The sequence below is a fragment of the Drosophila teissieri genome, chromosome 2R (assembly GCF_016746235.2).
Source record: "Drosophila teissieri strain GT53w chromosome 2R, Prin_Dtei_1.1, whole genome shotgun sequence".
Lineage (NCBI taxonomy): Eukaryota > Metazoa > Arthropoda > Insecta > Diptera > Drosophilidae > Drosophila > Drosophila teissieri.
The window spans coordinates 15707493-15733734 of record NC_053030.1 but is presented as its reverse complement, the minus strand read 5'-3'; the positions used below and the strand labels follow the sequence as shown (position 1 = coordinate 15733734).

At 45.0% G+C, this 26242-nt stretch overlaps 5 protein-coding genes across 5 annotated transcripts; 3 read left to right on the top strand and 2 right to left on the bottom strand.

The window, feature by feature from the left end:
* The first annotated feature begins 719 nt into the window (after positions 1-719).
* On the top strand, positions 720-6344 carry LOC122613898. The gene is made up of 3 exons (XM_043788315.1): positions 720-903; positions 1067-1230; positions 1289-6344. The coding sequence occupies exons 1-3, from the start codon at positions 846-848 to the stop codon at positions 5729-5731; spliced, it is 4665 nt and encodes a 1554-aa protein (XP_043644250.1). The 5' UTR covers positions 720-845; the 3' UTR covers positions 5732-6344.
* A 167-nt stretch (positions 6345-6511) lies between these two features.
* On the bottom strand, positions 6512-7562 carry LOC122613818 (proteasome subunit alpha type-5). Its single transcript, XM_043788208.1, has 3 exons — positions 7436-7562; positions 7236-7374; positions 6512-7176 (listed from the first exon to the last, which is right to left on the bottom strand). The coding sequence occupies exons 2-3, from the start codon at positions 7366-7368 to the stop codon at positions 6575-6577; spliced, it is 735 nt and encodes a 244-aa protein (XP_043644143.1). The 5' UTR covers positions 7369-7374; positions 7436-7562; the 3' UTR covers positions 6512-6574.
* A 2808-nt stretch (positions 7563-10370) lies between these two features.
* Positions 10371-12147, top strand: LOC122614124 (MAGE-like protein 2). Its single transcript, XM_043788611.1, has 4 exons — positions 10371-10452; positions 10592-10822; positions 11050-11529; positions 11618-12147. The coding sequence occupies exons 1-4, from the start codon at positions 10444-10446 to the stop codon at positions 11897-11899; spliced, it is 1002 nt and encodes a 333-aa protein (XP_043644546.1). The 5' UTR covers positions 10371-10443; the 3' UTR covers positions 11900-12147.
* A 1088-nt stretch (positions 12148-13235) lies between these two features.
* LOC122613594 lies at positions 13236-15375 on the top strand. Its single transcript, XM_043787829.1, has 4 exons — positions 13236-13404; positions 13584-13764; positions 13874-14644; positions 14698-15375. Exons 1-4 carry the CDS (start codon positions 13297-13299, stop codon positions 15198-15200), a joined length of 1563 nt encoding a protein of 520 aa, XP_043643764.1. The 5' UTR covers positions 13236-13296; the 3' UTR covers positions 15201-15375.
* A 114-nt stretch (positions 15376-15489) lies between these two features.
* On the bottom strand, positions 15490-26166 carry LOC122613167 (Na(+)/H(+) exchange regulatory cofactor NHE-RF1). Its single transcript, XM_043787210.1, has 2 exons — positions 25737-26166; positions 15490-16779 (listed from the first exon to the last, which is right to left on the bottom strand). The coding sequence occupies exon 2, from the start codon at positions 16769-16771 to the stop codon at positions 15881-15883; it is 891 nt and encodes a 296-aa protein (XP_043643145.1). The 5' UTR covers positions 16772-16779; positions 25737-26166; the 3' UTR covers positions 15490-15880.
* Between the last annotated feature and the right edge of the window lie 76 nt (positions 26167-26242).

The window sequence follows — 26242 nt, the reverse complement described above, 5'->3', positions numbered from 1 at the left end:
TGAATGGTCAAGTAAAGTGCTAATTGTCAGCTGGGAAAAGGCATTGGAGCGGAAGGGACGCTCATTGGCTTGTTTATCTCCATTTGATGCTGTCATTGTGGCATTTATTTGTATGTTTTGGGGGAATTCAATTCGATTCGCAAGGCGCTCAGCTGATTGATTGGGGTTGGCGGTAGTGTTGCACAGTGCTGTGGGCCTGGAGGTATCGATATCGAAGTGGATTGAATAAAATTCTATTGTGAATGGCTAAAAGCGAAGCGGGATTTTTAAATCTGTAATATTGATTACATTAAGTTTATGGGTATAGTAGCGCATATCTTACATCAATGGGTTATTCACAGAATCTAAGAGGTTGGTTTACCAAATTGTCATTCTAATTTCATCTATAATAGCGGCAGAGCTTGGAAAATGACAATGCATGAGACAAGCGACGTATTCGATTGTTTCGAGTGTAGTTTTTTTTTATCGATAATGCTAGATGCATTACAAACTGAATTTATATAAATTGAGGGTAAACGAATTAATACATCCATGCACCAGTGTAGGGGATGGAACAACGTGTATTACATCATATACCTATTTTTCGTCTTTTTCTTTTCTTTTAATGTGCATCCTAAAGAAAGTTTGCATAAATTGCATTTTGAAATGCATTAAATAATCGATTGCCTTGCTAGTGCGATAGTATCGAATGAGCACCGAGTATTGTTCCAGCTCTAGAAGATGGTCACTCCTGACCAGAGAGACGCAACAATATAGCAATTCTGAACTTGGCTCGAGTGTTTTTCAGCACGGATTGATAATATGCCGTAGGTGCGGCCCAGCGCGGATCATCAGCAGCAGCAGCGATGGCCTACATCAACATCGCCGAGTGGACGCCCGACCAGGTCACCGACTGGATCAAAGGTAACGCTCGAGGTCAAGGAAAACGCAGCTGAGAAAAAAAAAACTGCATATCGCAGCCACTGCCCCAAAAAGCAGCAGCAACAACAACAAGTGCAACAAGAATTTCCGCTTTGTTCAAGGTTTCAACAGGCACATTATAATTATGTTTTCCTGATTTTCGCAGGTCTGGACGAGTCTATGAAAGGGTATTTGTACGAGTTCTCCAAGCAGGAGATCGGCGGACGGGCGTTGCTCAACATACGGCCATACGAGCTGGAGAATCTGGGCATGCTGCGCATTGGCCATCAGGAGATCGTGCTGGAGGCGGTGGAGAACTTAAGGAACTTTGTGAGACCCCGAGCAAATAGTCTTCCATACAAATTCCTAATTGCGTTTGATTTTTCAGCATTATCACCTGAAAAATGACAATCTGCAGTTCATGGCCTTGCATGTGGCCACGGCGGCCAAAAATCTGCATCGCGAACTGGCCAGGAATCATGCGGAGAGCACCAAGATCGATACCCGGATACTGCACGATATTACCAGGACGATAGCCACTCTAAAACCATTGGTGGGCAGCCTGGAGCGAACACCGTTCCGTAAGCAGGAGATGTACCGCGAGTATTGTGGCAATGTGCTCAAATGCGGCCTGGAGCTGGCCACAATTGCCCATCGGGATCGTTTTGCACTGCAGCCGGTGCCAGCGATTCGACAGTCGGCGGAACGGCTCGAGAATCTTGCCAACTTTGTGATCCAGGACATATCTGATCCCATGGTACTGCAGCCTGCCTCCCTGAACCTTGTCACCCTAAAAAAACGCGAATCCGAGTTGGGTTTCAACATAGAGTCCAGTTATAATGGCATTCACCGCGTCACGGATATCAAGTACAACTCACCAGCTCACAATTCCGGAAAAATCGAAGATGGCGACGAGATTGTGCAGATCAACTATCAGACTGTGGTGGGATGGCAGCATCGCACAGTGCTGGAGCATCTGAGGGAAGCGCTTCCAGATGTGGTGCTGACGGTGAAGAAGCGGCCCAAGCACACGAAGATGTTTGGACAGATCTATATGCAGCCGTACAGGTTGCCCAGCAAGAAGAGGAACATGGCCGCTCGCTGGGCGGCACAGATGCCAAGTCCACGCTCTGCCTTTTTAACCCTGGACACGGAGCAACTGGCAACGGGAGGAACAGGAAGCACCGTGCCAGATCCCAGTAAATCCCTAAGCAGTGAGAAAAGAGAGGTGCTTACCAAGGTCAATCCAGTGTCCTCTGCCTCAGATTCAGACTCCAGCTGCAGTGATATTCCAACACCCACGGATCCCAAGTTAGCCGCACGGGAGATCCGATTGTATTACCCAAAGCCAAGAGCTTTGCTTCAACGAAGAAACACTATTTGTGGATGCGAGTATCTCAGCCTGAAAAACTCGGATCTAGTCGTTCCATCGTGGCACGAAAGGAAGCCAGGAGTTGGTTCGCCCGCCAACTGCGATCCTGGTTCGCCCAGCATTCGTGATAAGTCGATATCCTTTGGTTATGGTCTAGAGATGACCGCAAGGCCCACCACTTGTATCGGAATTGCGGGCGATACCTCCACGGACAAGGCCAGGCGAATGTTTCATGAGGTGAGAAAACTAAAGCAGCTGACGGAGGACTCGCAGCGCGAATTCCTCGTGGATCGTTACAAGCCGGGAGTCAGCAAAGTAGTTCGATTCGACGCCAAGGAAGATTATGTGATGAAGAATGAAAAGTTTATCTGCAACGTTGAGAATACCATACTGGAGACCTTTGAACCAATTCCCTTTGCGGATGAGGGAGACGAGGATGCCTTGGAAACGCTGCGCAACTGCAAAACAGAAAACGCCGAGGAGCTGCTAGAGGCAATAAATCTGGCGACCAGAGGTCAGGATTTGCCCCTGGCCGAGGCCATTAATATGCCTTTGCTGCAGCAGGGTCGAAGGGGGCGATTGGACAAGAGTCATAGTACTCCGGCATACGACAATTCTGGTGAGGAATCGGATACGCCGCCAGCGATTGAGCCAAGAAAGGAGTTTCTGCTCGTCACACCTCCAGCACCGCCGCCGCGACCTCGCAAGCAGAGGGAAATGACGCCACCGGCGGTGCCCCCACCTCCACCAAAACCAGCTAGCATGCAACCGGCTAGTAGTGTCACTAGTATCTCCATTCCCGTGCCAGTACCTGTGCCAGCCGCAGTCGATCCCTCGGAGATCAGTGAGCTGCATACGCCCAGTAAATCCCGCACTCTGACCCTTAAAAAGAAGCACAGCTTAATGGCCAAGCGGCGGAACACAAATCTCAAGCTGTTGGGCACTGGCGACATCCAAGGTCATCTGTACAGGCGCAAAAAAAATCATCGCGGTGTAACTTACTGGGCAAGGATCTATTTCGTGATGCTGGATACAATACTGTACGGATTTCGCAGTAAGCAGAGTACCAGTGCCAGCTTGGTAATCTTTTTGCCTGGCTTTACGGTTTCATTGGCAAAAGAAGTGCACTCCAAGCCGCATGCCTTTAAAGTTTACCACACGGCCAAGAGCTTCTACTTTGCGGCCGAGTCGCTGGACGCACTTAACCAGTGGGTGGACTTCTTGCGCCAGGCTTCGCTCAAAGTGCCGCCAAGTACGGGTTCAAAAGGCGGCGGTGATGCAAAGGACTTGTATTCGGAGAACGATAGCTCTGGCGAGGAATGCGATGCCCTTGTGATCCAGAATCTGAGCACGCCCTCGCCGCAGGGCAATAAGGAGTCAATGTCCATGTCGATGACACTATCTGGCGGAACGCCGCCTTCCTCTGCACCCATTAAGCACGAACGGGGCTATTTGGACTCGTTTCGCAAGTTTACGAATACATTCAAGAGCAGTGCAGCCAAACCGTCGAGCGACATCCCTGTGCCAACGGAACAGTACCGCAGCTATAGGAAGGTGCCAGGCGGTAGTTTTGGTATCCAGATTGGTGCCAATACCCCGGGCTACCATGATCCCGCCATGCCGCCTACACAGATTCCACCTTTGGTGGGTCCCAAGCTATCGCGTAGCTCCAGTAGAAGTTCGGTGGTTAGTGGAACCGAGTCTGCCGTATCATTATCTGCTTCGATTCTGGGTCCGCCCGCCTCCCCAGCGCCGACGCCTACAGCCACTCCCACCTCGCTGCAGCATCAGAGCTCCGAGGAGAGTCCAAGTCAGAGCCAGAGCCAGAGTCCCAGTAGCAAGTCGAGTTTGAAGAAGGCACCATTCAACTTCTTGCACGCCTCAAATCCGAATTTGGTGGAATTCGATTTCCATACCTCGAAAACACTACTCCCCAAGATGAGTGTGGGCAATACCCTGGACCATGGTCACAACATACAAGGCTTTGTGACGCTTAAGGATCTGATGCTGCGCAAACAGGAAGAGGAGGCCCAGGAGATGTACAACAATCGAGTGCACTTGGGAGTGGAAAAGCACAAGCATGCACGCACGGAATCCACGGCCAGTCAGCAGAGCGCCATGAGCAGCAGCGTGACAAAGCCGCTGGAGAAGCTGCCCAAGATCCAGAGCGTGAGTCTGCCCAAAACGCCCGACTACGAGATTAGTTTCAAGCCTGACGACGAGAGTATTAAGAGAACTAGAACTAAGGAAGGCCAGAAGTTGCGCGACTTTGGCTACGAGCTGATATGCGGGGATGAGCCGAGCACCAGCTCTAGCAGCCGACAAGAGCATCATCACCATCATCATCAACACCACCTGCAGCATGTGCAACAGCTGCAGCAGCATCAACAGCATCAGCAGTCGCAGCAGCAACACAGCAGCAAGGCCAAGCACTTCTTGCGCTCCCAGCAGTTACAGCTCTCCAGTTTCCTGCACAAGACCAGCAGCGGCGGCAGCGGCAAGACTTCCGGATCCGGTGCGGATCAGAAGAAGTCCAAGGGAAAATCGAGCAGCGATCGCCGGTTTCCCTTCTCGAAGCACTCAACTGGCTCCACGGGCAGCGGCTGTACACCGGGTCATGCGATGACTATGACGCTGCCGCTGAACAAGAAGTCCAAATCGAATCACGCCTTAGATGGAGCCGTGAGCAATGGAGTAGCCATCACTGGCAGTGGCAGCAGCATCAAGAAAAGCCAGACGTACAATCAGGATTTGCGAGACAAGATAGTGGGCACCAAGTACGATGCGCATCGCAAGAACTCGGCACCGATACCGATCTTTTCGAAGCTCTCCATATCGGGCGGCACGCCGGCGAAGCCTTCCAAGGAGAATCGCTTCCTGGGCTCACCGCTGCTGCATCGCACACTGTTCGGGCACCATCATCATCAGCAGCAGACAGTTACGCCACCAAGCAGTGCGGATCCTGATTGCGATCAGGAGATCTTCTCCCAGATCACCTTGCCCACGCACAATCAGGCGGGCTATAGAAGTTACCGGGGACCAGGCATTATAACCACCTCGACCACTAATTTGTGCTCGTCGGAGGGCTTGCAACCGCCGCTGCCGCCAGCACCACCGCCTCCCGTCAACGCCAGCAGACCAAGAGAGGAGGAGCCAGCGGAGGCAACGATATCAGAGAGTGCAGCCACTCCAAAAGTGTCCAGTTCGGGCTCGGTGGATTCGAAAGCGGCAACGCCGGACTACCCAAATATGGAGTGCCCGCCTGTCTTTGAGCCGGAAATTTACTCGCTCAGCGATACCAGCTTGTCCCGCATCATGATGCGGACGCCCAGCAGTAGTGGTGGCACCAGTGTCACCGCCACCGCCACCGCTACCGCCAGCACCAACAACAACAATAATAATAACACCAACAACAACACCAACAGCAGTCCCAGTGGCGGCGAACACCATCAGACATAGATGTGTGATGAAAACTATTGTGAATGCTCTCGGGGATTAGCCCCCGTTTACTTATGTATTTATACACACGCATATAGAGATATATATATATTATATATAGCGATATTCTCGTACGATATAGGTATACAACTTGTTCATTTTGATCGTCTTCCCTGTCTGTCCACCAGCAACAAAACACACGCATACCTGCAATCCCTTCGATTCGAAACCCACTTAGATGTAAATGTTTAATCTGCCTTATTTGCATTGTATTTCGGTTCTAGGCAAAATGTTTTACACATGTATTCACGCAAGCAAAATAATTAATAATGAATTATAGCGAAAATGAAGAGAAAACTTTAGAAGTCTGTGCATCGAACAAAGACAGTTCTTTATGATTTGCCTTTGTACGCGATTAACCAAGTTAATCCGAGCTGTTTGATTTGCTCAACAGTTTGTGTCTAGATTGCGTGTATTATACGTACATATATTATAATGCGAAAAGAGATATTATTGTAGCGGCATCCAGCGACACCAATGGAGCCACAAATGTTGTAGCAAATACAAGAAATATATATACACAATTACACGAAATATACATGCATACGAATAAAGTCAACTGTATATAATGATACACCGTATATTTTCATTCTTTATCGGATTTAGGATCATTCTGCTCAATGTTTTTAATGCTCCAAGAATCATTGAACTATAAACAGAAATGCCCAAGTCTGACCTCGTTTTACTAATTAACATTTGGTAACCCAGACAAGAAAAATAGAAGTATTACCTTCTATTAGATCGATTTAGAATCCCTTTATTCACATTACATTTCAAGTTAGACCAATAAAAAACCACTGCCGCTTACGCAATGCTCTTAATGTGCTCCTCCACCTCCTGCTTGGTGAACATGTAGAATTCCTTTTCCTTGGTCATGGTCATCACCTCCACATTGGTGGAGTTGAGCTTCTCCTCCATGACCTGTTTCAGTGTGGTGAGCGAGAGTTCGATGGCATCATTGAGGGTCATCTGGTTGGTGAAGTTATCCTGCAGATTCTGCTGAGCACCCTCGCTGCCCGAGCCAATGGCCTTGGCTCCGTGGCGCACGAATGTGCCGGAGGGATCCATGTGCCACAGTTGCGGTTTTCCAGCTTCGATGCCGGCAAAAAGGATGGCGACGCCAAAGGGACGACTCATGGCGGCGGCACCATCGCTGTCGCCACTATCTCCGAACTGGATGGCCAAGGTGGACACGGCCTGGGCACAGGACTCAATGGACATGCGCTCGTTGTAGACGAACCAATGGTTCTGGCACTCAACGCGCGCCCTCTCGATCAGAGTCCTGGCATCGGCCATCAAGCCGGAGGTGGCGCAACCAATATGCTTGTCCACCTCCACGATCTTCTCCACCGTACTGGATACCATAAGCGGCGATGTGATGCGCTTCTCCACGGCCAAAACCACACCTGGAATGAGTTTTTACCATTAGATCTCTGCCTTATCGTATGCCAGCGAAAAAGGGTACCCTCTGGCGTGCAAATTCCAATCGCTGTGGAGCCCAATTTGATGGCCTCAATGGCATATTCCACCTGGAAGAGGCGGCCCTCCGGCGAGAAGGTGTTCACGCCTCTGTCGTACTCGGATCGGGTGAGAAACATGGTGGGCTGTAATTTGGGTGAGTGTTATGCACGTTTGTTGTCAAATAACACTCCGAAAAGGGCTTACTTTTCTTCAATTTCCTTAACAAAATCGCAAACAAATGCCGGATGACTTGACGCTGAAATGACTTGCGGATAAAGTGCCGTCTCGAAATATATCGATAGCCAGTGCTGCCACATAGCAGAAATTAAAATCCTAACATTACTGTTCTGAGAATGGGTTGGCAGCGCCTTATCAATATTGGTTGATCTGGCAAGACTGTTGCTGTTAATTTTTATAAATGTTTGAATTTTAAAAGTGTATTTTTTTGAAATTATTATTTTTAAGTTTTCATTTACAATTACGAGCTCACAAAGAATATTTTAGAGACGTAAAAGCTTTTAAGCCATTTTCAATATCGTCTTTAGAAAGATTAGTTTTTACAACGTTTTCATGGATGTGACTGGATTTTGCTCTGCTGCAATGCCAATCCAGTTTATTGCATTTCCCGCTTTAATGCCCAAACTGACACGATTGCCATTAAGCCTTTAAAAGGTTATGTAAGTCAAACAACCAGTTAAATGGTGGACTGCTTCAAGGACCCGATTGATTTACCTATTTTCAGATACATTTATAACTTGATTTAGATTACCATCATCATAAATATCTATTTTGGACATCAGTTTATAGCTTATAGTTTAATTTGTTTATAGTTTAATTAGTTTAGAGTTTAATAAGTTTATAGTTTAATTAGCTTCACATACGAATGCTGCACCAGTGTAATGTGGGATAAAGGAAGCAGTTGCATAACAATCGAATTAAGAGATTTACTTTCACATTGGCGGCTCGTCGGCTTGCGCGACCGTCCAATTATGGCAATTTCAAATCTAATCACACCCCACACGCACAGTCTCCAACGGTCAGAAAACCCCGCGTTACAAGAGAAACGAAACAATGATTGAATGGAAATTGAAATGGATTAACGATTGGGTCAAGGTTGCCATCTTATCTTGTCTTACCCTTCTTTTGAAAATAAAGCGAATGTGCGCCACAAGATGCGAAGATTTCCGAAGATTTGGGAGTGGCGCGAGAAGAGAAGAGCAGGGGCGAAGTAAAAAAAAAAAAGTAAAAACAACTGAAGGTCGTTGACCAAATGCAGTGTGCGGAAAAGAGAGAGAGAGACAGAGCAGCTGACGTGTGCGAGCGAGAGGAACACTACAAACCCGTTAATCAGACCGAAAGAGCCGTTAATCGCCCCGAAGAATTGCAATAGCAAAATGGTGCAAAAGTTGTTGGCGAGGGGGGAGCGAAGTGGGGGCCAAGCTGGACAATGGGCAATTAGCGGACGAAAAAAAAGCCGGGGCCTAAATTTGATTATGAAATAGAATGGGCATGTAAATGCTATGGCCTGTCTTCCGCGTCAGTCGCTTTACTTTTTTCCTTTTTTTTTTTTGGGCCTAAGCCTGCCGCTGGATTGGCGAAAAATAAAAGAAAATGCGAGTTAGCTGGCGCTTTTGTTTTAAGACGCCGTGTTTAGTCGAATTGTTGCTATTGCCACACGATGGATTTTAAAATAGCCGACCACGGAGCTAAGTATGTTTTCAATTTAATGACTGCAAGTGATTGCACAAAATTCCAGGCAACCAGGCAGCCAGTCAGTCAGACATACATCACATAATGCACACTCGCGAATACGTCGCACATGCACATCCATGGGATTCGATGGCATATCCAGCAGATACATATGTATCTATGTATCTTTGTATCCATATATCCAGTCACGCCGTGGGCTCCCACAGGCGGCGCAAGTGGGTAGCAATCACGATCGGCCAGGGAGCCACCAAATTGCCAGTTGTGGCAGTCATGTGTCAGGGGTTTCGTTTCGACGAACCACCAATGCATCCCCTTGCCCCTTCCTCAGACTAGACAATCCATTGACCCAATGCTGCACCAATGATGCCAAAAAGTAAACCATACTATGCACTCGAAAAGATGCGAAACGGGGCTTAATCTGGAAACATTAAAAGTCTAATTAAGCATAAGATGGATAAGATATTGTACTTTCCCATTTTCCTACTTAAGTAATTAACAAAGACATTGTGGTCCATCAGTGAATAATTTCCTTATATTTGTTATTAGGTTAAGAAAACATTAAAATTCGTATGAGATTAGATAAATCACTTTTACTTTCATTGTTCGTAAGGAAACATGAATGAACTCAAAGCTTCCAACACATCTAATAGATCCAATGTTTGAAGAGCAGTAACTTTTTGCAGTGCACATCTTTTGTGGTCCCACTCACCGAGTCGAGATGCTGTGGATGGTGGATGACCCCATAAAGCTCTATAAGACGACATGAAATACACACATGTATGAAATGTATCGAATATCCAAACGCATTGTGCTACATTTAACCTTCTTATTGTCTCCGCCACTTACCACATTGGGCTTATGTTTGGGCTATTGGATTTCTGTGCGTTGGGTTTGCAACAAAGTAGACGTCAATAGCCGCAGGCATTTGCATAATCCCAGCCACTCGAATCTATATATCATATGTCCAGGTGTGGGACCAAAAAGAAAACGGAAGCCTCGGCCACCAATTGGCTATGGTTTTCGGCCAAGAAATCAAAGCCACCGCCGAGTTTAATGTGGGTCTGTGTACCACAGATTTCCACTTCCTAGCTATTGTCTGTAGGATAACGACCCGGTTACCTTGTTGTAATATCTCGAGTGCAGGAGTCGTGCCTCCAGTGGCGTACATCCATCCCCCCCTTCACCCCCCGCTGGTGGAAAATGAAACCGAAACTAGTTTTCATATAACACCGTTCCCCCGACTGACTTTTCATTACTAAGCCAAAATCCCCAACAACAACACCAACACCAATAACAACGGGCAGCAAAAGAGTTGCGAATGCGCCGCACCGTCGACTTGCGTTGCGAGATATAGAAAGACAAGACAGTCCAATTTTTCGGTGTATATAAGCTGAGTGCAGCGGCTCAGCGAGTCAGTCCCAGCTTGGATCTCGTTACCCGTGCAGCACAGCGAATAGTGGAGTAATTGTTCCCCCGTGAGACGTCGAATCAGCAGCTCAACAATGCGAATGGTAATGGTGGCATCCATCGAGATCGAACCGAAAGTTCAGACGAGCGGAAGTGCGAATCCCCTCGAGGATCCGCAGCTATCCGCAGTGTTTCCAGTGATCAGAGTGTGAATTGTGCCTGTAAATTGTATATCCATTGCAGTTCGTACTTCCTTGTCTCGCCGTGTGCGTGGCATTGGCCCACTGTGGCGGAGCAGTCGAGGATAAGAAGGCCGAGGGCGATGGCAAGACCGTGGAGAAGAGAGGCCTCCACCTGGGCGACTACCACCACTACCAGCCCCACCACGAGCACATCAAGACGGTGACCATCGAGAAGAAGATTCCCGTCCCATACACGGTCACCAAGCACGTGCCCTACACCGTCGAGAAGAAGGTGAGTCCTTAGCCGTCAAAGTTTTCTATACGCATGCAATGGCATACCAAAAGTTCCAGAACATCAATTTTCAAACATTCTCAAGTCCAAGTCCTTTACTAATTATTTTAAATGTCTGGTTAAATCATTAGTTTGATGATCAAAACTTAAAGTAACAATATATTTCCCGAACTATATGTATTAAGTAATAAATGTATCTAACGCCACCTTATCATCTTCTGAAATAGATCCCCTACGAGGTGAAAGTGGATGTGCCTCAGCCTTACATCGTCGAGAAGAAGGTGCCCGTCCACGTCAAGGAGTACGTGAAAGTACCCGTCCATGTGCCCAAACCCTATGAGGTGATCAAGAAGATCCCCTATGAGGTTAAGGTGCCCGTCGACAAGCCCTACGAGGTTAAGGTGCCCGTGCCCCAGCCCTACGAGGTGATCAAGAAGATTCCCTATGAGGTGAAGGTCCCAGTGCCCCAGCCCTACGAGGTGATCAAGAAGGTGCCACATGAGGTTAAGGTTGAGGTCCCGGTTCCCAAGCCATACGAGGTGATCAAGAAGGTGCCCTATGAGGTCAAATACGAGGTGGAGAAGCCATACGATGTGGAAGTGCCCAAGCCCTACGATGTCGAGGTCGAGAAACCATACACCGTGGTCGTGGAGAAGAAGGTGCCCTATGAGGTCAAGGTTCCCGTCGACAAGCCCTACAAGGTGGAGGTGAGTGACCCTATAGAATTCTCTCTATTCAATTTTCCTATTCCATTTTACCATTTACCATTACCACTTCTTCCCATTATCCATCCAGGTGGAGAAACCCTACCCAGTCCATGTGAAGGTGCCCGTGCCCCAGCCTTACACCGTCGAGAAGAAGGTTCCTTACACCGTCGAGAAGCCCGTGCCCTATGAGGTCAAGGTGCCCATCGAGAAGCCCATTCCCGTCTACACGGAGGTGAAGGTGCCCATCCACAAGGAGATTCCAGTGCCGGAGAAGTACCACGTCGAGGTGCCGATCTTCAAGCACCACCACGAGGACCACCATGAACACCATGACTACCACAGCCACGGCCACGGCCATGGACACTACTAGGGATCGTCCGGTGATATCCGAAGCCAGACGCACAGAAAGCGAGCACAAGAAGAAGGAGGACGAACAGGAAGGAGTACGAGGAGCAGCAGGCGTGACACTGACAGCCAGTCCATCTGTATCTCTCAGATGCATCCACGCAGCAACGTTGAGCTGGACGTTGAACGGGTGACACGAGCGGGAGGAGGAATTGTAGCCGATGAGAGGCCTGAAGAATTCGCGGAGTTCTTTGGCCAGGAGGAAGATGAAGAAGAAGAAGTTGAAGAAGAGGAGCCAGAGCAGAAGAGGGGGAGCCAGCAGGGAGTAGCAGTCAGAGGACAAACTAACTAGCTACTCCCATTGAGATCTGGCGGAAGGCCGCGAAAGCGGTTTCCGCATCAGTTTTAAGCCAAATGTGTTAGTACTTTTATCATCGTGTTAGACCCTACGATTTCTATTTAAATTATAAGCTAAAGAAACACCGAACAGTTGGCGTAAATTAATGGGTTTTCGGGGCGCAACGACGGGGAAGTGAAAGTGAAAATTGACCAGCGAGCCATGGCCAAATCCGCATTGGAAAGACACGTAACGCTCGTGGCGGAAAATGAAAATGAATGCGAATGAAAACCAGTTACCACTTACTGCCAGTGCAGAGTGTGTATTCTTGGGGCCAGTTCATTATGCAAGGAGCGATCCGTTGCGTCATCGGACTGCCAAATTAATTGCAGGAAGCACTCGCCAACACTCGCTGAAAACTTGGCAACATTTTCGCAATTAAGGCGGGCTGTCATAATGGCATAAAAGATCGAGATGGAAAATAAATTCATAGATTGCCAACAAATTGATGGCTGCACCGCTAGAAAAACATTGCAGATTAAGTAGCTTTAAAGTATTAAGTAGTTACATTTTAATAAGTTTAATTATTTGGCTTCGTTTTTAATTGGATTAATTTTCATTTGGAGTCTAATCTTTATCTATCTGTAACATACATTGCTCTGTATATTTATAATTATTATTATTATGTGTACAGATTTCTCTCTGTGCACATTTAACGGCTCTATTTGCAATTGAATCGCAATAGTAACAGTCACGAAAGACAGTCAAAAACATAAGAAAACGGCACTTCAAGTGCGCAATGGCCCCAATTTCGGGGGCAGTAAATGTAGCGCGTAGCCAAATTGCTCTGCATTTCGAAATATCAGACAATGCAATTACCCATCAAGTATTCACTAATTGTAGTTCAATTTTAGTAAGCTTTGGCTCTCGAGCTTTCAAAATTGCCGCGTACTTTTAACAGTGACTGTTAGCAGACCACTGTTAAGTCTGCCGGCGATCTGGCAGCTCAGTTATAGAATTCTTTTTGGCAACACTAGAGTAACTCTTTTCGCTCTTGGATAAAAGACTTATTTATAGCCGCTTTAATGGCGTTAACAATTACCAAATTTCGAAATTCGAGTGGGGTGGTGGTGGCCGCACAGCCCACTGTGGTTTTGCACCCGAAAACACTAAATTCCCAGAATAACACAAAGGTAATCAAAAGTCTGCAAAATGTATAAACTATACTCTCATCCTTTTTGTTGTCATTCGGCGTTGCCAAATCGACAAGAGTTGCACAAACAGCTGTTAAGTGAAATGCGTGATGTGCCGAGCACAATTTCGAAATGTACATAAATCCTAATAAAGTAGGTAATTATACTTATTTGTACAGAAAACTTTTGCAAAATTGGAGCCGGGAAATGCCACAGTGAGGGTAACTGCAGGCGGCATAGTTCTCAACAAAATACCAGCGCTCATAAGGCCAAGTATGAAGAGAGCAGCAACAACAACGATAACTGGAGCCACGGCCGCGGGAGCAACAACAACAACAGCGCCAACTGGTACAGTGGGATGTGAGTACACAAAAGTAAACAAAAATAAGAATTATGCACAAATTATGTGTTAAGTAGTAATTATTATTACTATGTAGTTTTTATACTAATAATGATCCTTTATTTTCAGATCCCGTGCTCAAAACACCCAAGTATGTGATTCAGACTGGTCCCAGTGGATCCTCTGGCCATCAGCTCCAGATGCTGGCGAGAAAGGACACACAAAGCCTGGGAGTGGCCATCAATTCACTGCCGCCGAACACGATCATCAAGGCAACCACAAGACCTGCACAAACAACGCCCTTGACTCCGATCTCAGCGGTTGTCACTTCCTCGTCAACCACACCGAGCAGTAGCAGGACATCCACTCAGTCCACACCAACTGTGGCAGCTGATTCGAGAGTTTCCTCCGCCGTGCGACAAGCTGTGTTCATCAAGAGGGAGCTACCGCAGCCGCAAAGGAGCATGCGAAGTATGACACTTGGTTTGGTGGAACAAGCGCCCCTGCTTCATTTGGGTGTGGCTCCAGAGCACCTGGCCCTGCTGAAACGCCATATCTGCCGCAATGCCAATGTCACCCACCTGGACTGTTGCTTGACTCTGAGGAAACTCAAACAAAACGAACAGTTCGCCCTGTTGGCCGAGCACTTTGAGCTGAGCGAATCAGATGCCGAGGACACCTTTAAGCGCACACTTATCAAGCTGGCCCGTTACCTCCGTCCACTGATTCGGTGGCCAGATGCACGGCACCACAACGAGCGCTTCAAGCATACCCCGCTGGACTATCGAGCCAACCTGCTGCATGTACGCTCGTTGATCGAGTGTGTGGAAACGGCTGTGCCGATTGATCTGGGATTGGGCAGCGACAGCTATAAGTTCATATTATGCATCAATACGAATGGTGAGCTTTATCCTAAACATCGTGCGCTTATTAACATTTTTCTCCCTTTTCAGGCATTATAAGCTATGTGTCCGGCGCCTTCCCGGGCAGTTGCGATGATCTTCAGTTGTTCGAAGCCAGCAGATTTCGAGATGTCATTCCCAAGTACCTGACACTTTGCGCGGAACCAGGCAAAGCAGTACACCGTGTTCGTAGGTCGGGCGGCGGAGATCCTCACGATTCGGCGGATGAGGATGAGGCGGCGGAAGAACCAAAGCGATCCCTTACCAAATTCGAGGCCCAGCGTTTGGGTGGGCAGCTAGCAAACCAGCAATCCCTATCCGTTGTAGATGGAGCACTGACTTCCAAGCGGGCTCCAGCGGTTCAACTACCGACATTCAATGCCCAAGAACCCGCATGTAGAGCCCAAATGAGGGATATGATCGATTGTTTTAGGGAATTCCGGATGCTGGATAATTCAGCTATTCAGCAAAAGTCATTGCTGGGATATCTTGATGAAATGATCGTGGTCGCTGCTGCTTTATGCAACCTTAAGCGCCAGGAGTTGCAATCCTAAATAACAAATACAATCCGTGGAGGTCTGTTTTAAGGCCAACAAATACTAGAAATAAGCCCCTTTCGTTTTGTTAATACCATGAAACAATTAACTTCTAACAAGTAATAGGAAATTGATAGGATACAATTTAAGTACTTCGAAGAACGAAATATAATTGGTCGTCTAAAAGAGTTAAGCTTTCATCTGGAAACAGTCTTGAATGTTTTTTTTTTAACTATTAGTTTCGCGACTTTCAAAGTCACACGCGCCCGCCTGTTTGATCAGCTGCCCCATCGTAAAACACTACCAGTTGTGTTTCTTTTATATTTTTGCTTTATTTACTTTACAAAAATACAAGCAAAACTAAGTACATATTCAACGAAAGTTGTTCAATGAACCAGGGCAACATTGCCAATCGGAGTTTGCAATATTTGAATTTGAAGAATACATGTATGTCGTATGTATAGATATTCCAAGGGTAGGTGCTCCATCATATCCGCCTACACTACCATCGTTGGTCGCTCTTTCTCTTAGGGGCTAATAATTAAAAACTTGCTTAGTTAATAAGTGACTCTTCGTACTACTAGCTAAACATATTGTATATTGTGTGGTGTATGCCTGACAAAACCAGCTCTATCTAGCTCCTCATCCTGACATTATAACAAGTAGTATTGTGTGTTGGTTGCGGTTGCCTGTGCGTCTCAGAGCTTCTGAATGATGTCGAACTTCTTCTTGAGGTCCACGCTCTCGTTCTTGGGATCGTACTTCTTCTTGGAGGCCAGCTTGGCGCGCATCTCGGCGGCTGTGAGGGGTAAGTTCAAGCTGCCCGCCTTGTTGCCACTGCTTGGTGGGGGAGGCGTAGTGGGCGTGGTCATGCCATTTGTGCCATTTCCATTGGTGTTGTAAACACTGCCATTGTTATTGATGCCAGCCTTGGTAGCGGAGGGCGGTGGGGGTGTGCTGATCAGAGTGTTGTTATTAATCGGCGACGAGGGTTTACTACCATTTTGAACGGGAGGCGGTGTGGTAGCCACCGGAGCTGGGACTGCCGGGATTCCTCTATCGACCACGTCCAAGTCGGAGGCATTCATGGTGCTGCCGCTCTGAATGCTGCTGGCATTTGAGGATCGCTTGGTGCTCACCATACTGATGCTACTGATATTGGCACTTGCTCCGGGCATCTCCTGCTTGGTGCCCTCGTATCCATTCTGACTTGCACTGCCATTGCCATTGCAGGCAGCGGCTGGCGGAGATGCGGGTTTCACCTCCAACGCCTTGCCATCCACATCGATGAGCAGCAAGCGCACTTCGTTCGCAATGGCCTTGATCCTGGCCACCACCTGCTTGTGGGTCTCGCTGCCAATGGACACCCCGTTGACCTCTAGGATGCGATCGCCCTCCTTGAGGCCGGCTGCCTCTGCCGGGGAATCCGCATCGACTTTGCCAATAAACTGTCCTGGTTTCACCTTCTCCGAGTGCAGATTGAAGCCGTAGCCATCGAAATCGGGCCTTTTCACAATGTGACATGTTTTGGTCACGCCCGGTGGCAAAGTGGGCGGTGTGGGCGTCTTCGGGGAAGTGGGCGTGGACATCTTGGCTTCTGGAAAGAAATTAAATATTTTAGTATGCCATTTATACTATTTATAGTATCTTATAATACAGGGCTACTGGCTCATTACTGGTACTTTTTTTCAAGCGCTTTATTTAATTCATATTCTATACTCCTATATTTGCAATAATACTTTAAAATGTTTGTTCTTGAGCAGAAAATGCTGTGCAAGATCAATCCCATTTGGTTCACCAATCAGTCTCAGTGGAACTCAATTGCCGCAGAGACATTTGCTGATAAAACGCAAGATTTCATAATGAGCTATTGTTCTTTGGCAACCGATACATGGGACTGGAATGGAAATGTCACAATATCGTTCTAAGTTCATCATTAAGTTGTGCTTTTTTATGGGGTAGAGCAATGCCCAGTAGATACACACACATATATATATCTAAATGTATGTATGTTTATGGCAAGCTGCGACTACCGAGAGATAAGAGAACTTCCAGTTCATTCAGTTTTTTGGCCAGCTTATCGCGTATTCCCTTTATGGGCGACATTGGACAATATGCTGACCCACATTACCTGACCCCAAAAATCGACCCTGGCCAAGAGGTCCCATCCAAAGGCCGATCGACAGAAAGGTACGTGTTTCTGGGGCTCCACTTCTGGACAATAGTTTTTTTTCGATGGGCATATCTGGCAAGTACTTGGCCATAAGGGTAATTGCTCGACAAATAGCATTTATAGCCGTGCTTAAGATTCGGTTTTATTTTCGTCGGTGTTCCACTTTGGTTTTGGAAACTGGCAAACGGGTAAATGGAAATTCCACATGCATGTGCTCATGGGTCAAAAATGATTTAGTACGCCCCGCTTATCGCAACCACCCACCCACACACACACACAACACACACACACTCGACGGAAAGGAACGTGATTTTCCTGAAAACTTGGCAACAGGGCATTAGCAAAAGTATTTTGTTAAATACCATCCATAACACTAAACGTGTATAACTTTAGCTCGGAAATGGGTTTGGCGTATGCAAAGGAAAATATTGAAAAATACATGTACATTTTCATATCATGGGCATGCCCACATAAATGTCTTAACATTTTTGGTGCGCTACTTAAAAAACAACATTTATAGCGACTTTTGTACAAGCTGTGAAACTGTGTAAAGTATGCAAAAATCTTATACGAGTTTTTACGACCAATTGAGTGAAAAGATGAGGACTTCAGTTGCGTACGTAATAGATATAAGATCGACTTGTTTTTGGGATAATTAATGGCTAATCGTAGCTCAATCAGGTTTAGGCGAACACAAAAAAGAGTTTTTGAAATTCCTGACGACTTGTTGCACTCGATTCGCTAACGTGCTAATTACTGATGGGACAAACATCGCTTCACTTCACTTGAAATCACCGCTCCGGTATTAATTGCCCGTAATTTCACTTCGAAGCCCTGAACTTTGAGTACATGAATAAACTGAATAAACTCCAGTCGCATTTGCAGTCGCATTCGTATTCGCATTTGGAGGCATTGCAAATTACAAAAGCATTTTTGTGTTCCGCCTCAGCTTAAATTTCGTTTGCCTTCTATTTATATACTTATTTATGTTTTTGTTTTTTTACGGTTTGTTGTGGATTTTTTGTTGCCTCGAAAGTTGAATCATCGTTGGCCATAAGATTTATGAATGTTGGCATTAGCTCCGGACAATCAGCCCCCACTTCCCCCACCCCCCTTTGGAGCCCAATTTATTGGAACAAGATGAGCTCGTGTTTGTGGGCTGTGGGCGGGCAGGGGGCTGACCTTGACTTTCCCACCGCCATTTGCTGCCAGCTTCCATTGTAAGCGATTTTTAATTCAATTCAAAGGTAAACAATGAGGCGCAAAAAAATTCAATTCAGAACCAACAATAAGACAATTTGCCAGTTTCGCGGGGGAGCGGGAGGGGAGTGGGTGCTCGTGTTGGTTGCACGGGATGAGATCGAAATAATAATAAAAATAATAATAATTGCCTATACTCGCATGTATGTAGGTTTATGGCTCTCAGCCAGCCGATTAATATTTATATTAGGAAGCGGAACTGACGGCTGGAAAAACGTCACAAAACATCATTGGCAAACAAACAAAGAAATCGTTGGATTGATGTACGGAAATTAAACGAAACAAATGATATACTAACATGTGGCTAATAAGCTACACAACTATTATTAAAATTGCCATTAAATGTAATTGAAGATGGTGCCATAAAACAATTGAAATTAATCAGGGGGTTTGCACTAATTATAAGACGATTTCTGAACCAATTGTTGTAGAGGAGAATATCTCTATCGCCTAATGGCAATGGCCAACCTTCGACTGACAAATTTCGTAAGTTCATAGATTGTTTTTTAGCCACATTTGTTTTTGTGCCCTGCTAAGTGATTTCCCGTTGTCAGTTGGTAACCCCCCACCCCCCTTCGCCAGGCAACACTCCAGTTTCTCTGGCTCTATTCTCCGCTTCTCGAGCTTAGAGAACTGCGCAAACTTTAATTGAATTTGCAATCAAGCATGAAGTACACACATATACTAAGCTGGTTTTATCATTCACAATGCTTGGGGAATCGCCGCTGGCCCAAGCCCAAAACCCCAAACCCCCGCTCCACCGCCCACAGCCCCACCCCCCCGTTGACAACCCGCATGGGGACAACAGGCAGCCTCCATTGTTGTTGGCTGTTTGTTTACTTAAGCGGTTTCTCATCATTAAAGCAAATTAGCCGTTAGGCACTTACAGGTAGTTGATTTCGATTCGGTTGGGGATTCTCCAGACACATAGCTCCCCCTTTTCCCCAAATATCCGTTATAGTCGTTTTCCTGGTGCCACCAAGCTCCACTTTTTTTTTTTGGAATTTTTCCAAACGGAAACATTTGCTCTGGGCGGCGTTCTTCCAAGTGAATTCTAATTAGGCTCAGTGTATTGTTAGATTTTCGCACATTCGAATTTCGAACCGAATTTAATTATATCTCAGGTAAATATGCAAACTCAGGATCTGATAAGCCAGGAAATAGAAAAGAAAAGCAGCCGAATAGCAGAGATAAAATGAAATTACCAAGTGCCTCATTCGGGGGGATTTATTTTGGGATTATCGCCGCACAACAATGAAATGCAAATTCATCTGTGTTTAGGTGAGGAATTCATACAGACAGTGCTAAATAAATGAGTCATTCGAGATGGCTGGAATTGTGGGGAGTGGGTCACTCGAGATATCAATTCATGGGAACGGATTGGTAATCAGATATTGTAGGGTTCGTCGATTCACTCGTCAGCAACTTGCGTTCGCTGTCTTCCAGTTAATTTAAAGTGCCTTAAAATGTCAGCTAGACATAGCTTTATGTTTTTAGGATCTACATATATCCAATGGGTGTTCCGAATGTCCACCTACTGGCGTTAACATGCAGTAATGAGGTAATTGTTTTTAACGCCCAAAAATCCCCCTAAATCTCAATTAGCCAAGTCGTAAATAAACAAGCACTCCAAGCTGGCGGTTCATATATAATTATTATTATGTAAGCCCTTCACATTGCTCAAATGATGCATCACAAGCCATTTCCAGCTGGCTAAATGCTGGAAATATCAACTTATAACAATATTTCACTGCCAGCCAAACACAACAAACACAGAAACGTTGATAATTTCATCGTTTGCCATAAAAGTGACTAAAAAGTTAAAGGCTACGTAATAAATTAAAGGCTGACGACATTTGCCTGTTTACTTGGAGTGCTCAAACACAGATTTTTACGTAAGTAATAAAACATATAGAAAAGTGAAACGCTGGCGCAGGAAGAACTTTCACTATCTTCGGATCGTGATCGACGATTTATGAGATATAGCAGATCCATTTCAATGTTGAGCCATTCAAACTTCAGATCGGGACATCTATAATTGATTTTCATTCGGTTTTTTTTACTGCACTCCCATTATCTTAACAATTTAAGACACATTTTAATTTTCATGTTTGACGTTATCAAATATTGTTCTTCTTCTATGGATTCGAGACGGCTATCTTATCGCAACTTGATTTTAATTAAAGAATTTCTGGCCCATTGCCCTTGTCCACTGCTGCTGATATGAATGGCTAATTATGTGGAGGCCTTTTCGGGAAGATGACGCCAAAGTGATTAGAGCCCACTTGTTTTCGGCTGCGCTTAGCACCTACTAGTTGTTCGATTGTGGTGACAGTGGCCACTGCCAGCCATGAATCACTTGCACAGATATCCATAAAAATTCATTAGCAGCCTCTAACTCTAAGATACAAGATCTCAGATGCCAAATGAGAGATGCGAGAAGATGCGCCTTCCGACTGAGTGACTGGCCCCCTTTGTCGCCGCGGGCGTTTGAGAATGGTTAGCAAATACCTCGAGTACAGCTGGGAAACTCTGCGAAACTGGTTATGATTATTTACTCTTTGCATACCTCTGGCTAGTGCCTAAGGTATTGAGGGTGTATTAGACAAAATGGGAGGGTTGCCACGCGATTGGGAAAAACTGGTTAGGTAAATACCCGTGGAGCGCAGTTCAGTAGTTCTTGGGAATCTTACAAAGTTCCCTTTCCTAAATTCTTGAAAGTATCAGTTATATCTTTATAAAGTTTGAAGACACAAATGTACTCAATGCTCAGACAGCTCGAGCTCACCGCTACAAACTGCGGTTTTCTATATATTATTCAATGACACTGGCGAATGCTGTAATGTGAATGTAAATCTGGCTCCGACTCTGACTCTGAATGTGACCTGAGGGGCCAGCCTCGCTTAGAAACTCGCACCTTAAGTCGAGATTCAGTCTCCAACTTTGCGATTGAGACACCTGCACACGGGGACAGGTGGGCAACGAAGAAGTCACTTGTCTTACTAATCAAACCGCACCCAATGACAAGCAAAGTACATTAAAATATTTATTTGCTCAAGGTAAATCCTGTGTCACATGAAAAATGGGGTCAGCCAAGGAACAGGTTTATTTGTTTTAATACTTAGCAAAGCAGTTAGGAGAGCCATAACTGATTTTACACGCTTGCCACAAGCTAATAATAATCCTTAAGCGTCTTCCGATCTCTCGTGCCTTTTTTTCATATAACAATCCCACTCTGTAATAAATTACAAGTCGCTGGCAAAAAAGTGAATCTTGCAATTACACTTCGCACATTTCATTAGCCAGAAAAAATGCGATGGGAAAAGAGAAACCCCAAGAGGAGACCAACCCAGGGCATACATACTCACACATATATCATTTCTTAGCGTTTCAAGTTTACGTACAACGGATCTCTCTGGGCGTACTCAGCAATCAATCAAAACTTTAATAAGCAATTTGCGAACTTGCCAAAAACAAAATAAACCACGCAAGACAGCCGGCTGGGGAAATTACGTGTAAAATTATAGAATTCGCCACGACAAGAGGAAATGTCAATAACAACAAAAAAAAAGGAATTAAAACGCTGCCCCAGCAGTCTTGCAGATGCAACAAATTGTTTTTGGTTGTAAGCCGTGTAGTAAGCGACTTGTTTTCTTCGGCGCAAAAACGCTCATAAAACTTGGCTGAAAAATTCTAGGCGCAATGTATCTCACAGAACGTGTGCATGTGGCACCGCACACACCAGCGACGAACTTGCCAGATACTCGCTCGCGGATATACAGATACAAAATCTACAACGGCTGACGGGCTGACGACACTGCGGGCCGCGTACAGAAAACTTTTTAGCAACCAGAAAAGAATAATAAAAAATAAGGTATAAGATCGCCCTGAGTGAGGGATGCTGGCTGGATGGCAGGGGGGGTTGAAAGGGGCAAAAGGGGAGGGAGAGCCACTTAGATGCTGTATCTGTGTATCTGTAGAAACCTGGTCCTAACCAAATTCATTTTGATGCTGCGGCTGCCTCAAATATTTTTCGTGCGTTCAGCCGGCGAATATTTTCGAGATACCCTTTCAAAAGAGCTCCATGAAATAGTGAAATTAAATCAATATTCACTTCAGTTGGTTATGTTTAAACAAAAAACCTTAAGGAAGATGTTTTATTTCAATAGTTCTGTTCAATATATAGGAAACTTCAGTAATCACAACCTTTTTATTTTATTTAAGTAAAAACTTCATGTGTTAACAGCTTAAAAGTATTAGGCCCTTCATGCTGATAGCACTTGATTACTTGGAAATTGGTAATATATTTTTTGTGTGCCTGCAATAAACATTGCCCTTCGTTCCCTTTTAGAGCATTGAAATTTCGGTGAATCGAATACCCAACTTCCTTTCCTGTTGCGACTTGAATTTCGTTTTATTCTGTTTCTGTAGTTATTTTTTGGTTGAGCTTGAGAAAATAAAAATTGATTCTAGAACCTGTTTTTTGGGTTTGCTCGGTCTGGTCTTCTCTCTGCTGGCTGCTTTGTGCTGGCCTTTTGAAATATCTTTGGCTTTGTACTTGTTTCGTTGCTGCCTCTGCTGCTGCTGTGCTGCTGTTTTTAGGCGTTTCTTCGGCTGTTGAATCTCGTTTGGGCCTTTTGTCCGAGCAGCCAAACAAAAAAGGGAGTAGGAAAGTAAAGCATTTCAGTCAGAGATCCCAGACTCGAAGCCAAAGTCCGACCGGGATTGGGGCTTTCGTTTTCGTTTGTTCGCCCCATCCATTTAATAAGGCACATATTTTGTATAATTTATACCATTATTTTTCGTGTCTTCTTCTCTTTCGAAAGTTTATCAAAAGCGGAAAGTAAAATTTCTAAGCTTTGATTTGATATATTAACTTGCAGCTTTGCCTTTTTATATAATAATCTTGAATCTTAACTGCGTCGAATGTATTTTTTTCCAGCTAAGCGAAGACCTTGGGAATATTATAAATTAACGTTTAGAAAAAATGATGATCGGCAGCTTAAGTAGAAATAATAATAATGCACAAACAATACGCGAGTGTAGTGTGCAAGTTGTTGCTTTGCTTTGCTAGCACAATCACATTAAAGATATAACAAATGTTTGCAAAAGCTGAAAACTGTAAATTCAGGTACCAGTTTCAGGTACTTTATACTTTATTCAGGTAACATCCATTGTGCATAGACACTGCAATTGTGAAGATTTTCGCATGCCATTCAAAATGCAAATGAATGGATGTGGGAACCGCATGAGTCACTACTTCATTTTCGCCCAAATATGATAAATAGGTTTAGGATTTGCAAATTCTATGGAAGCTCAACGGTTATCATTGTTTATTTTTGCTTCGAATTTCATTCAGCATTCAAGGCTACGAATTCGAAAATGCGATCATAGCAATCACGATCACTTTTGGCCTTCACAATCAGCTGTTTGCTGGGAGAAATACAAATGATATATTGAACTCGTGCTTTTTGGGAAAGCTGACAGTCTTCTTTGCCTAATTAATAACATTTTTTGGAGAAGAATTCTTGATAAAATTGTTTTGTTTTATCTCTCACGATCATTTTTATTCGCACCAAACATTGAGGGTCAATAAGTTCCAGGAATTGCCCAAAAAATTATATTCGTGAGAATATCCATTAGAATAGATTTCTGTAATAATTTGAAACTAAACTTTGTCATTACCCCACCTATGCTTGTAGAATTCCACAAACTCTGGGCCAATTCTCAATAACTGGTTGTGTTTCTGTGTGTCTGACATATTCATTGATCTTGCAGAGATCTTTCCATCCGCGAAATGTGTCAAAAATCGTCGGGCTGTGGCCGCGATAAATGCAAAACCCGATCGCTAAATACCGAATTAATCGAATTAGCATAGCTAGTGACAAGCGCAGAACGCCAACGATTGGGGATCTTAATCGTGGCAAGTGCCACAGAAAAACCCACAACAAAAAATGAGAAAAAAAACTATGAAAAAACCAGAAATACACGCGACAAAAATGCACAACCAGCGGATCAGGAGAAGTAAACCGGTGAATTAGTGCAACAACAACCAGCGACTCGAAACTAAAATAAAAGCAAAGTCTAAACAAAAACAGAGAAAAAGACTAGAAAAAAAACCATTAAAGAAACCTGCTTTGAGGCATAGCTGGAATACCAGAGTTGTCACTTGGGGATTGAGGATTGGGGATTTTGGGGGCTTTTTCAGGTGAATTGCAGGTGTGGAGTGGGGAGTGTCTAGTGCCGCGAAAAAGAAGAAGAAGTGGGAGTAAAACCCGCCGAACCTAAAGCGTTAGAAAGAGAGGTTGCCCAGCGATAAGCGAGAAGAAAGAGACAAAATCGCATGCATGTCGCATTTGCAAACGGCCTTATGCAATGCGCCCGAAAGAGAGGGGGCGAGAGCGTGCGAGCGGGAGGGGGGCAATAAATCAAAACAATTATTATGTAAGGCGGTGCGACTGTTAGTGCAGCCAAAAGCAGTTAACAGGGCAACACATTTAGCGGTACGCAATAAAAGCCCATTTTAATTTGGCTTATTTAGTTTATTGATTCAGCTTGATCCAGAGAGCGAAAAGTACACTTTTAAATGCAAATAATCCCCTTATCAGTATGGTTGAGATATACTTATAGATATGTACATAACTCTATTGGCTGTATTCAGTTTATAAGTCCTTGCAGTTCCACCAATTGCAATTCAAACTGGAGTTTCGATTATGACAATTTTTTCAGTGTAATCGTTAAGACTGATTGCAGCTTCTCTTCCCTCTCGCTTCCGCTGCCAAATCGTCCTCTCTTTCCCACCCCAAAGCGCCTTGCGTGTGTAAATTGTTTATTTAATTTCAGTTATTGAAAATACAGTTTTGATGGCTTTCAATTGGGATGGCCAGCAAATGAAATGGACTTTTATTAACTTGGTTAAATCATGGCAAATGATTCAATGCGATTTTATAATTATTTTTGCACATTTATGTTTAGCACGTTGTTGTTTGTTATGTACGTTCGTTCGTTCGTTCGTAGTAATGCCAATGGATCAATTGATATTCTGCTCGCATTTCGCTCAAGTTCAGTGGCTCTAAAACTGTCTCAAGGCTGCAAATTTCATTTTTCGTTATTCGACTTACCCCTTAAACAAAGTAGTAGAAACGATTCCCTTTCAAATGTTGCGGTTGATTTTTCGGGCTTTTGTTACTGTTGTTGCAGTTATTGTTGTTGCACACTCTACTCTTTTCCGTATGCAAACGCTGTCACATACAAACACATAGGCACGTTGTTGTTTTTGTTGTTGTTGCAAGGCCTTACTATTTTTAATGAAATGAAGGAGTCGCCGCCGCCGAACAAGCAAACGAAACGAAAGCGAACAGCACACGAAAAAGTCACACAAAAATCTCTCGGCTAAAATAACTGTTGACAGGCGAAAGAGGCGCAAAGAGAGAGGCTACTCGCGATGTTGTTGTTGCTGCTGCTGCTTTTGCTACTGCTGTTGCTGCTGCCTTACTGATATTATTTCTACGTATGTAATATTATTCCGTTGGAACGTTGTTAACGCTTTCGCGGACAAATAGTAACTGATTTCGGCCGCTGAAGCGTTCACAGGTGAGAAGCGCTCGATCGTTATCTGTGTGCTTTT

Excerpts from the sequence above, each read along its gene's own strand:
- LOC122614124 (XM_043788611.1), top strand. Across the intron at positions 10,823-11,049 it reads CCTACACCGTCGAGAAGAAG|ATCCCCTACGAGGTGAAAGT; the intron begins GTGAGTCCTTAG and ends CTTCTGAAATAG. Across the intron at positions 11,530-11,617 it reads ACAAGCCCTACAAGGTGGAG|GTGGAGAAACCCTACCCAGT; the intron begins GTGAGTGACCCT and ends TTATCCATCCAG.
- LOC122613594 (XM_043787829.1), top strand. The coding sequence starts at position 13,297 with ATGGCGTTAACAATTACCAAATTTCGAAATTCGAGTGGGGTGGTGGTG. Across the intron at positions 13,765-13,873 it reads GCCAACTGGTACAGTGGGAT|ATCCCGTGCTCAAAACACCC; the intron begins GTGAGTACACAA and ends CTTTATTTTCAG. Across the intron at positions 14,645-14,697 it reads ATTATGCATCAATACGAATG|GCATTATAAGCTATGTGTCC; the intron begins GTGAGCTTTATC and ends CTCCCTTTTCAG.
- LOC122613167 (XM_043787210.1), bottom strand. The coding sequence starts at position 16,771 with ATGTCCACGCCCACTTCCCCGAAGACGCCCACACCGCCCACTTTGCCA.
- LOC122613898 (XM_043788315.1), top strand. The coding sequence starts at position 846 with ATGGCCTACATCAACATCGCCGAGTGGACGCCCGACCAGGTCACCGAC. Across the intron at positions 904-1,066 it reads GGTCACCGACTGGATCAAAG|GTCTGGACGAGTCTATGAAA; the intron begins GTAACGCTCGAG and ends TGATTTTCGCAG. Across the intron at positions 1,231-1,288 it reads TGGAGAACTTAAGGAACTTT|CATTATCACCTGAAAAATGA; the intron begins GTGAGACCCCGA and ends TTGATTTTTCAG.
- LOC122613818 (XM_043788208.1), bottom strand. The coding sequence starts at position 7,368 with ATGTTTCTCACCCGATCCGAGTACGACAGAGGCGTGAACACCTTCTCG. Across the intron at positions 7,177-7,235 it reads TGGAATTTGCACGCCAGAGG|GTGTGGTTTTGGCCGTGGAG; the intron begins GTACCCTTTTTC and ends AACTCATTCCAG.